Source organism: Arachis hypogaea, chromosome 13, assembly GCF_003086295.3.
Source record: "Arachis hypogaea cultivar Tifrunner chromosome 13, arahy.Tifrunner.gnm2.J5K5, whole genome shotgun sequence".
NCBI classification, from domain to species: Eukaryota; Viridiplantae; Streptophyta; class Magnoliopsida; order Fabales; family Fabaceae; genus Arachis; species Arachis hypogaea.
In genome coordinates, this window is record NC_092048.1 from 1186610 (window position 1) to 1199057 (window position 12448).

Sequence of the window (12448 nt, forward strand, 5' to 3'; positions counted from 1 at the left end):
CCATTAAAATCATCATTGATAGCTATTTAATGGCTACAAATAAAAAAAATTGCTGGCCTCCTAACATTCTTCTATTAAAAAATACGAAAACTATAGATATCAATATATTATCTGTTAATTTATTGTTAACAATAATTAATTATTATATTTTAATTACATGTATAAAGAAATACATCTAAAAAATACATATAAAAACATTTTTATTAGACATAATTATAAAAAAATATTTTTATTAGACACATTCACAAAAACACTTCTATTAAATAAGAATTGACAGAAATTAGTAAAAATGTTGTTAATAACATAATAGAATTGTAAAAAATATTAGAAAATTATTTAAAAAAATACTAGAAGACCAATAAATTTATAATTTATAACTATTAATTATTATTAATTTTTTAATAATATAAAATTATTTATTTTTCTTTTATTAGTTAAATATTGACAAAATTTTAATAAAAGTATTGTCTTTTATATTTTTTCTTATTAAAATTTATTATTTTTAATTATTAATATTTAAAAATATAAAATAAAATATATTATTAAATTGTTAAACTAAATAAATTATATCAAAAAAATTAATTAAAAATTAAATAATAATAAAAAACAATTAATTTAAGTGGTCCTAACATTTTCTCCAACAAATTACAAACATATCATGCCTTCTTTCCCATCCCTTTAATAATTATTATTCTCATGCTCATCCAAAAATCACACAAATACCCATACTCCATCTTCCTCATAAGAATGACACAGATCGTGTCTATAAGCAAGTCAAAAAAAGAGAGATCTATCATCTATCACTGGACATGGGAGCACTGCTGATAAGATCACCGGCGATGACGTTGACGATACTCCTGGTCACCGTGACTTCCTTATCCATCGGTGCGGAATCGTACAGGGGAATGGTTGGGGGGAGGAAGGAGATCGAGAACGTGAAGGGGAACGAGGAGGTTCAGGAGCTTGGGAAGTTCTCGGTGGATGAGTACAACCAGAGGCTGAAGTTGAAGAAGGAAGAGGAGGAAGGGTTAGAATTCGTGGAGGTGGTGGGGGCGGAGTCGCAGGTCGTTGCTGGGATCAAGTACTACCTCAAGATCTCTGCCACTCAGAATGGATCTCCAAGGATGTTCGATTCAGAAGTGGTGGTCAAGCCATGGCTCCGTTGCAAGAAGCTTCTCAATTTCGCTCCTACTTCTCAGTGAGATCACTAGCTTTTTAGCTAGTAGAGCGCATGCATGTATGTGCTTATTATTAGGTTAATTAATTAGAATTAACTCATATAATAGTAGTGCTAACACATGCATGCTTACTAATTAATCACGAGTCGTACTTGTCATGTGTGGCCGCTGTGGATCGGAGTATGTGGATCAATGTTCATAAATAAATGGTATTATAAACTAATAACATGTTATATATTTGTATTACTGAAATCTAATGTACTCACCCATCTGTAGTGAGCTTTTTTTGTTGTATTTATTTTGTTGTGTGTGGACCAACCAGAATATAGTTTGCTATTTTTTTCTTCGTCACCGGTATAAGGCTGATTTTTTCGGATATGAAAATATAGTGTGAGTTGTGCCTGGTTATGGAGGTTTGTTGTGTTAGACACGGATGTGGCTGGCTGGGGTTTTAAATTTTATGCAGAGGACCGTCCGATTTATATGTTGATGAAGATGGGGCACAAATTTGGACGGTACGATTTTTGTGTGTGGCGGAAAAAATGAATTTGGGATGAATGAAATCGGATCGTCTGATTACAAGGGAGCTATTTTTTTTTTAACCGTTGATCAACCAAATCGGATCGGAGGGTTCGAGCGAATTGCCTTTTAAAAAAAAAAATTTAATTTCTGGAGTGAAATCCAGAAATCGGACCAACCGATTTCTTAACCTTTATATATATGTATTCATTCAGCCCGTAACCTAGTTGCAGATCTCTCTTCTCTTCTTCCTCTTCACTAAACCTTCTTTCTTCAGCAGCCGAGAGCTCCAACCGATTTCTTTACCTTATACATATATGTATACATTCAGTCCGTTACCTAGTTGCAGATCTCTCTTCTCTTCTTCCTCTTCACTAAACCTTCTTTCTTCAGCAGATTCCTCTTCACTAAACCTTCTTTCATCAGCAGCCGAGACCTCGTTCTCTCCTCCTCGCTGGAGAGTCATTTCTGAGCTTTAGATTTTTTGTAAGTGAAAAATAAAATGGATGATAGAGTTATGTTGAAAGTGTATTATTTTGGTCAGATTTTATTACAAACAGTTGAAGGAGTGAAATTTGTATGTGAGAATCCGTTAGATATTGTTATTCCATTTACAGTCTCATTTGAAGAATTAAAAGGTGTGATTTCGGAGAAGATAGATTTTCAAATGTTAAGAAAAGTGTCATGTATTTTATATAGGTATCCTATATTGGTATTTGGTAAATTTGTTCAATTTCAAATCAAATATATAACTGATGAAGCAAGCATGCAAGAGATGTTTTCAATGTATATTAAAAGTCGTTCTCAGATGTTGTTTATTAAGTTGTACATTGAGTTCGAACAATCTGAAGCGGATCGAAATATTGAACAAGAAGATTATGATAGTGATAGTGAGGAAGAGTTTGAAAGCAACTCCGAAGCCGTTGGTGTAGATGGAGACGAAGATCAACTTGATGGCACTGTGGAGGCAGAAGTGGCAAATGCAATAACAAACCAACGTCAGTTTAAGGAACCATCTTTCATGCGTGCGTTGGATTTGGAGGCTATGCATGCACCAGAATTTCCTGAATATATGAATCCAGGTTCGTAATTTGAATATTTTTACGAAACATTAAAATTATGTTGTTCATTATATTATTGATGGATTAAGTAATTATATTATTGATGGAAATAATTACGTGACATGTGAAAATATAATTAGTTAACATTTGTATATGTCTTTGTTTAGTTAAATTTAAGAGAAGGTTGTGTTTTATTATTTATTTGGTTAATATTAATTAGCATTTATTTATGTATTTACGTATTTCTTTAGATGATTTAGTAAACATTTATTCAGGATGTGTATAAATTTAAGATAATTTAAGAATGATTTATAATTTATTGACAGATTTGTTCGTGGCGGATGGTGAATTTGCCATGGGAATGGAATTTAGTTCTAGAGAAGCAGTTATTGTGGCGATAAAAAATTATACCATTCGCAGAGGTGTAGACTATCGGGTGTATGAGTCGGAACCGTTGACATTTTATGCCAAGTGTACACAATATGGGTCAGGTTGTGATTGGCTGATCAGGGTTAGCATGATCCGCAGAAAGTACTGTTGGGTTATAAGGAGGTATAATGGTAGTCACACTTGTACCAGAGCCACCATTTCTCAAGACCAATCGAAGCTGGATTCTAACACAATTGCAGAAGCAATAAAGCTGTTGGTAGAGAGTGACCCCTCTTTAAAGGTGAAATCAGTTATTGCGGAAGTACAATCGAAGTTCAACTACACAGTCAGTTATCGCAAAGCATGGTTGGCAAAACAAAAAGCGGTAGAGAAAATATTTGGAGGTTGGGAAGCATCGTACGAAGCTTTGCCGATATGGTTTGAGGCCATGTGTCACAAGGAGCCATCAGCTCTTGTTCACTTTGAAACTATGCCTGTATATCAGGGTGATGACTTGGTTACTGATATTCGAGTATTACATCGAGTCTTCTGGAGTTATTACCCTTGTATTAGAGCATTCAGACATTGCAAACCAGTTGTCCAGATAGATGGGACACATTTATATGGAAAATATAAGGGTTGTCTGTTAGTTGCAGTTTCACAGGACGGTAACAACAACATCGTGCCTATTGCATTTGCGATCGTGGAGGGAGAGACTTCTGACGCGTGGCACTTTTTTCTCAGTAACTTGCGACAACATGTGGTGACTCGGGATGGTGTCGGACTTATTTCTAACAGACACGATTCCATCGGTTCAGCTATTTCCCGTAGTAACGGAGCTTGGTCCCCTCCTAGAGCCTTTCACATGTTCTGCATCAAACATATAAAGTCGAACTTCTTGAGGAAGTTCAAGGCACCATACTTGCAAAAGCTCATCATCAACATAGGTAAATATGCATAGACTAAAGTTGTTGTTAGAATTGTAATTGTGATGAATCTCATTTCCACTTGGTATTTCTGCATATCTGTATTATATCGCAGGATATTCGAGGACGGTACGCGAATACGAGTTACGTTACCAGCATTTACAAGAAAGGGGTGAGGCTTACACCCAATGGTTAAACTGTATTCCACGTGAACAGTATGTGTTGGCATTCGATGGTGGTTACCGATGGGGTCATATGACCACGAACCTAGTGGAGTTCATCAATTCAGTCTTGAAAGGTGCTCGCAATCTCCCTGTGACTACACTAGTAAAGGAAACCTTTTACAAGCTTAATGAGTTGTTTACCAGGAAAAGAGCTGAGGCTGAGGATCGCATTAATGCTGGTCATATTTTTTCTGAGCATGTGACCTCAAAATTGCATGCAAACCAACGTGCATCAGGGAATATCCAGGTTAATTGTTTTGACAGGCAGAGCCAGGTATTTGAAGTGCGTGAGATGCCTAGTGGGGTGGAGTACAATGTTGACTTAGGTCGTCAACTGTGTGACTGCGGCGAATTTCAAGTGGACCGGATTCCATGTCGACATGTATTTGCTTGTTGTGAGAACCAACGGCTAGATTGGCAAGTGTATGTTCATGAAGTTTATAAGATGGACCAAGTTCGAAGAGTATACAGAGCTAGGTTTAGGTCTCTAGGGGATCCCGCAACATGGCCTGCTTACCATGGACCTCGATTTGTACCAAATCCATTCCTCAGACGAGTTACGAAAGGTCGCCCAAGAATGACACGCTTCTTGAATGAAATGGACACTCGAATGTTGCATGCTCCTAAGCGTTGTAGACAATGTGGTGGTGAGGGTCACAGTCGTAGTAGATGCCGCCAACGCGAAGGTGCCAGTGCCGGTCCTGCTGGGTAGTAGACTTATGTTATATTTGCATTGTCATTTGTATTTTTATATTTGCATATTTCATTTGGCAACTACTCTACTACATTTGTATCCTTATATTTGCATAAGCAAGTACTATATCACAAATCCATTATCATAATACATTAGCAAGTAAAGTATTACATTTGAAATTTTAAATCCGAATAAACAAGTACTCTACTACAATCTCATTGTCCACTTAACATAATTAGAAGAACTAAAGCTAAAGACATATTATTTTTTCATTGTCCACGTTACATCTTTTACAAAATTTTTGCACTTCTTGGCTACCTTGTTGAACGCAGACGGGGTATATCGACTTGCACTACAACGTGGAGGATTAGTTCTAAGATCGTAACCCTTGCCTTTATCCAAATAACTCTAATGTCACATTAATATTTAGAATTAAATTAATATACCAACTTTAATGAACATAATTATTAATTAACTCAATAAATTTATCCTTATTCCTTAACAATCTTTCCTTAAACCACTATACCAAATTAGATATATTGCCACACTTTTTTTGTGATTCTTATTTTAAGTGTCTCCATTCAATAATATTGCGACCCTTATGCATCTAATTTTTTAACCGTCAGTAGAAAAGTCTATATCTCTCACCCTTTTTCGTTTATTTCCTATTTGTTCGGTTTGAAGATAAGAAGAGAAGAGAGGAGAAAGTAGCGCCACATCTTTTACCGGTTCACATTCACCGTTCACCCATTGTTCGCCATTCACCGTTACCGCCGTTCGCCGTTCGTTGTTATCGCCATTCGCCATTCGCCGTTACCGCCGTTACCGCCGTTCTCCGGTCGCCGGTCGCCATTCACTTCTCTGTTCCTCGTACATCCCGTCTCTTCCCCTCTTTTATGAGTAGAAACCCTAATCATCCTTCCAGCGACTTTTTCTTCTCTTTAAACCCAACACCGATATTGAGTGAATGTTCTACTATAGTTTTTTCCCTCCAATTTCTATGTTTTTCTTAACGTTTGTTGTGATGAAGTTGTGGCAATTGGTTGTTCTTGGTGATCTATTTTGCTGCAATTTATCATAATGATATATGTTCATATTGATATTTACAGTTTTTACTTTAAAATCTCTTATTTCTTTTTAATTTTATTAGCATTCAACATGTTTGATGAAATGTTTTAACTAAATTTCTTTGAATGCTCTATTTCTTATTTCTTCTCTTGATTTCTTTGATGCTTTTGTCCGACATCATATACTGGTTAGTGCTCTTGTTGAATTATGTAAATTGCTACTTTAGAGATGGAAGAGCTAATTAGTTGAACTTTAGTTTGGGATTTCACCTTCTATCTTATGTCCATTCAACTCTTACACTATATACATACCCAAGCATAGTTTAGTTGTTGATGAAGCCCTCAAATATTTTTACAGGTTACAAATAAAAAGATTAGATACATCAAACATGAGAAACAATAAAAAATTGTTCCTCTGTATCAATTCAAATGCCATTCAGATAGTTTCATCTATTAAGGTTGGCATAAAACTCAATTTGAACATTACAGTAAAACTACATAGTTTCACTAAAATATTAGCCATATAGCATACATGTTCAATATGTTTAGCAATTTTTTCACTCAATGTTTCTTTAGAAATCAAATTCTCAAAGGCTTTTCTTATTAATTTTACATTATCATCCACATAGCAGAACCCATCATGTAAATATGTCTCTGCCATGTCTTTCAATTGTATATTTATATATGGCTCCAATGTTTGGCTATGGAAGATTGCCAAAGCCCTTATTCTTTCACATGACTCCAGCTATCACCAACTCATTAGTCATGGGTATCTTCCTACTAACATCACTTTGTTATGTTGATTATTAATTAGTCTTTGTGGAATTGTGGCTAGTGTTATTTACAATTAACTAACTGGTTATGATCTCTTTTCTTTTCTTTTTTAGGTTAAGAACTAATTGTATGAATGAGCCTTATATAGGTTGTCACACCCTCATTGTTTAATTTCTTTTCACTGATGCGAATTTTAGATGAGAGCTTGCACTTTTCTTCTTCCTCTTTTTTCTTTTTGACTTTATGTTTTTATATTTTCACAAGATGAAGACAGACTTAAATGGATTGAAGGATAAAGAAATTACTCTTATCAATCTTAAATCCGTTTGGATTTGCATAAAGCCACGGATACTGTTTCTTATTTGTTTTTCTTTTGGACAATATATCAATATAGGGTATTAATCAATCAAGCTTAAGAAAGCCATGCACATACATATATACCAGACCATCCAAAGGTCATCATCTTTTTCCTTTATTTCATATGATTTTTTTAATCTTTCTTACGGCTAAGTATGGCACCCCTAAAAAGACCAAAAATTTTCATATCCAATGTATTAATTTTTTTTATCTTGTGTTGACAAATGAATAATATATTTGAGGGGCATTGCTATTGTAGTTACAATTGGATATCATAGAGGTCCCTTTTTATGTTAGAATGTATCTCATCTTAGGTTAAGAGCTTTCCAGAAAGCAGGCTATTCAAGAATCGACAATTAGAAAATTAAGAGCTCAGGTATGCAGCATACTTGTTGCATTATTTTTTTTTAATTTATATTTTGTTGTTCTTACATCTACTAATCAATGTTTCATTTATTTTCTTATTTTAAAAAATAGATTAGAGAACTTAAGAAGGAGAAGAAAGATTTGGCTACTAAACTTCAGGTAATTGAATGATGAAATATTTTCTTAAAATTTTTATTACCTTTGTAATGATTCAATAAGCAAGAAATTCTAGAGATACAAATTTCATGCATTATATCTATAGTATAGAACTGATTCCTTAAACTTTACAATTTGAGCTTAGTTCTTCTAGTTGTTCGTCCCCTTGCCAAATGTTTCCTCTATGATATAATTAATCTAAATGAAGTCCTGTCTTATTCCATGTAGTTTTTGAACAGCCATAACTTTTAAGATATTTATGATTTATGGAGTGCTACCAGTTTAACTTTTTTTAGCAAAAATTGTGAAAGTATCAAAAGGGACAAGATGGCTATTGAGTAGTTGTTACAAGAAACAATGAGAAACATCAAGCAGAGCTATTTTTATGGATTATCTCTATGTAAAACTTGTAGAATTCAATTTTTGAATTATATTGTTGCTATTTTTGTACAACTTATGGAATTGAGTTTAGATTTGTTGAAATATAATGGCATCTATTATTTTGTTGGTAGACACATAAATTATTATCTATAATAGGCATAATTTTTGTAATAATTAATAAAAGAAAGCTTTAATGTTAAAGAGATTATGACATTTTAAAATAGTCAGTAAATATAGGAAAAACTGTTACAAGAATTAGTAATTTAGTGACGGTTTCAAATTAAAAAATCGTCACTAAAAATATTATAACGGTTTAAATAGTCACTAAATATACTTAAAAGCTTTCTTAGTGGTAATATAGTGATGGTTTTTAATCGTCACTAAAAATTTCATGATGGTTTAAAAAATCCTGAAATATAAGAAAAAATTGTCACAAGAGTTAGTAATTTAACGACAGTTTCAAAACGTCGCAAAATACAATATAAAAACACCTTGGCAAGTGTTGCAAATTATTGACGGTTTTATACTTTAAAAACCGTCACTTTGTCAACTGGCATCGTTCAAATCCATGACGCTTTTTTAACCGTCGTAAAAATAATTAGTGACGATTAAAACCGTCACCGAACATTAAAAAAAACGTCGCAAAAATGCTGTTTTGTTGTAGTGAACCGTAACAAACAAACAACTTATCTACTATTATTATATTAATAACAATAACTAATTATTATATGCAAATATTTAAAACATAATTATAATTACAATATTTATTAATCAACTATCTAATAACCATTTATTACTAATTAATCAAATATCTAACAACAATTATTAAAACACCTAACTATATCTATATTTAATAAAACAATTAACATATTAAATGTTCTAAAATATTCAAAAAATGTTAACCAAAAATCCATATAATACGGATTATAATATAATAATATCTAACAATATTGGAAATAAATCATTAATAAAACAAATAAACATTTTAAGTACGATTTAATTATTGTTAATAATTTTAATCTCTAATATTATTTCTACTATATTTATTAACATAAAAAATTAATAATAGTAACTTACATAATTAGGATGACTGAGATAATTAACAATGTGTAAGTCTTGACGATCAACTTCTCTAATTCTCGGTCTTGTTCTTGGCATATTGATGTTTTTTTAATGCTGGAGATGGTAGCTTCAGTTCTTCAAGTTTAAAGAGCTTCAAAGAGAATTTGGGAGTGGGATGTGGGGCAATGAAAGGGATTGAAGAATGAGAGAGAAAGAGAGTGTGTGGCTGGGGAGTATATCCATCAACGGTGGAGGGACCACATGCATGGATGCCACATTGATTGACGGTACACAAATCGGACAGTCCAATTTGTGTACCCTAAGTGGACCGTCCGATCCCCACCCCCATAAATCGGACCAGCCGATTCCAACCCCCCAAAATCGGACCATCCAATTTCTTGCACACGGACACCACCCTTCGGTCAAGTACCCTGATCCCCCATAATGGTGCAATGCACCAACCTGGCTCCAATATGTAAATTAAAAAGTGGTATAAAGATACACCAATAAGACAAATTAAAGTATGGGCATTTGCGGTGCGATTTTGATCGGTTTTAAGTAAAAAATTTATCTAATTCAAACACTAATTTTACTTGCAGTGCGGTTTAGATTGGATGATTTTTTTAAGAAAATTCAAGCCAATCCGATCTAATTTCAAGCGGTTTGGTTTGGAATGGATTGGATTTGTGATTTTATAAATTAAAAAAATTAAATATATAACAAGTCTCAATATCAAATTTTAAATAATTAACAATGACATAACAAGTCTTAACAATATCTTAAAAACTAACGATAACACAACAATAGAAATAAAATTATATGTTAGTTAAAATAAATAAATAAATACATTATATTTTGAATATAAAACATTTATTAAATAATAATAATACATAAATAATATAAAAATATATAAATTGAATATGTTATAAGTATAATTATAAATATAATAATAAATAATAATATTATAGCACATTGTACAGTTTGAATTGGATTTGACCAGTTATAAAAAGTAGATTCGAAATTTGATCCGATTTAGCGGTTTGCAAAAAAAAAATCCAATCAAATTTAAATTAGTATAATTTTAATTGATTTTTAATTTGAATTTAATTATATGAACAGTTTAATTTAAATTGATTTGAATGTAAACATCTTTAATCTGTAGCCAGCTTTTTTTGTTTTATTTATTTTGTTGTGTATGAACCGACAAAAATATAGTTTGCTCTTTTTTTCTTGGTCACTGATATAAAAATATATCAATAAGTTCAAATTGAAGTATGCATGAACTATTATAATTTATGCAGCATTTGTTTTGTGATACATAAGCATCAAGACATAGATACGGTGGTACATGTCTGTCGTTTGATTTATAAGACACAAATTTTCGATAGACACAGTGCTACATAAGGTTCTGTTTGGTTTGTGTATGTACTAAAACATAGACACTTGAGACATAGACATAAAATATTTATGTTTATGTATGATGTTTAGATATAATAGACATGACATTAGTATAGTGTTTAATATTATGTTTGGTTAATAAAACACAAGAACACTACATAATAAAAATGACTATTTTACCCTCTTAAATTGAAAATTCAATAATAAAAAAAAAGACCAGAAAGGCAATGACCCCAAATTGATTCGACGGTTTCTCCCCCTTACCTCAAGCCCAAAAAAAATCTCCCTTCTCCCTAGTTGGCCTCCTCCTTCTTCGTTATTCTGTGGGGTTCTTTTTCTTCTTCTTCTTCTTCTGCAGTCCCCTTCTTGTGCAGTCTTAATTGTTGGGAGTGTGTTTGCAGGTTCAGTTAACCAGAGGGTGTTCACAGAGTATTGCTCATCGATGGAAAGCACTGTGTGTTGAATTAGCGTCGAAGAAGAAGCCATTGCCAAGAAACGTCTCCTCCACGTTTGGCAGGTATCTACCATACCCATTCCTAATATTTGCGGCTTAAACTATATCTTTAAGAGTTAGGATTTTTCAATTTAGGGTTTAAGGTTTATCGCATTTTGAGAATATGGTGCTTAATATGTGTAACGGCTGCAAACCAAGTTCATAACTTTAACGGCATAGTGTTGTTATATCCCCGATTTCATAACTTTAATGGTTTAACTAAATATTGATGAATGAAACTGGAAACTACATGTGCTATAGAAGTGTGGATTAAGAATTAAAAGAGTAGTAATTGGAAAGATGAAAATAAGCCATGCTCTTTCATCGATTTGGGATTAAGAAGACCATATATATTCATATCAATATTTCTTGGTTACTTTGTATAGAGCATATGATGATTTCTTAGTGCCATGGAAGTGAATTAGTTACAAAGGAAATAATTTCACATTAGTTCTCATAGATGATTCATTATAATTGTATGTTCTTGGAACTTGTTCTATATTATTTTAGCCATTTTACATATATGCATTCAATGTGTTTGATGACTTGTTTGTGTATGGATAATGAATATGCTAACTTTGGATCTATTTCAACGACTTTTGTTACAGTGTATGTTTCAATCTAGATCTTTTTTGTATTCTTTTTCAATATTTTTAAATAAATGGAACTTTTTTGAAATATACAATGATCAAATATGATGGTAAAAACTAGAAATCAAAGACTAATAAAACTTCAATAATCTTTTTAAAAGTGAATTCATAATCTTTGTAGTAAAAATACAAGAGGAGAGGATGAAGTGGTATACTTTGCTAAAAGAATTAAAATTTGTATTTTTCTAGAAGAGGAAGCTTATAAGCTGAGGTTCTTTGTGGATCAACCTGCCTTTACGGATTTTCATTGGGTATACTTCAGTTTCTTCTTGTGCTTGCATTGTTAGAAAATTTACTTATGAGTAGTACTAGTGTGTAGTGCTGAAGTTATGGATTTCAAAGGAATACAGTGTGTGTTGTAATATCAAAGCATATTGTGCTTCTACTAAAATTTTGTTATTGAAATTCTTTTTGCAGGGAATGTTTGTGCCTGATATCAAAGGATCAGACAGTGATGAACAGCAACAGAAATGGTTGCCTTTGGTTCATAAGAAGCAAATAATTGGTTGCTATGCACAAAAGGTTCTTGGTCATGGATCCAATGTTTAATGGCTTGAGACAACTGCAACTTTTGACCAAATATTACTTTTCAAAGTTATATTTTTTTATGTGTTTGCACAATGAATCATGACAAACAATAGCATAAGAGTTCTATTGGTATACTTTTAGGGAATACACAATTGTATGAATTGAAAATTGAATGGAAAGTGGTTTCTTTGAGATTTATTTTGGTTTGCTGTTTGTTTTCAGCAATAAGTATTCAGAGATTATTT

The 12448-nt window shown here is 32.5% G+C and overlaps 2 protein-coding genes across 2 annotated transcripts; both read left to right on the forward strand.

The window, feature by feature from the left end:
* Positions 1-809: 809 nt before the first annotated feature.
* Positions 810-1472, forward strand: LOC112736274 (cysteine proteinase inhibitor B). Its single transcript, XM_025785654.2, has one exon. It carries the CDS (start codon positions 810-812, stop codon positions 1200-1202), a length of 393 nt encoding a protein of 130 aa, XP_025641439.1. The 3' UTR covers positions 1203-1472.
* Positions 1473-2199: 727 nt separating this feature from the next.
* LOC112736273 (uncharacterized) lies at positions 2200-5184 on the forward strand. The gene is made up of 3 exons (XM_025785652.3): positions 2200-2779; positions 3085-4074; positions 4169-5184. The coding sequence occupies exons 1-3, from the start codon at positions 2200-2202 to the stop codon at positions 4987-4989; spliced, it is 2391 nt and encodes a 796-aa protein (XP_025641437.1). The 3' UTR covers positions 4990-5184.
* Positions 5185-12448: the final 7264 nt, after the last annotated feature.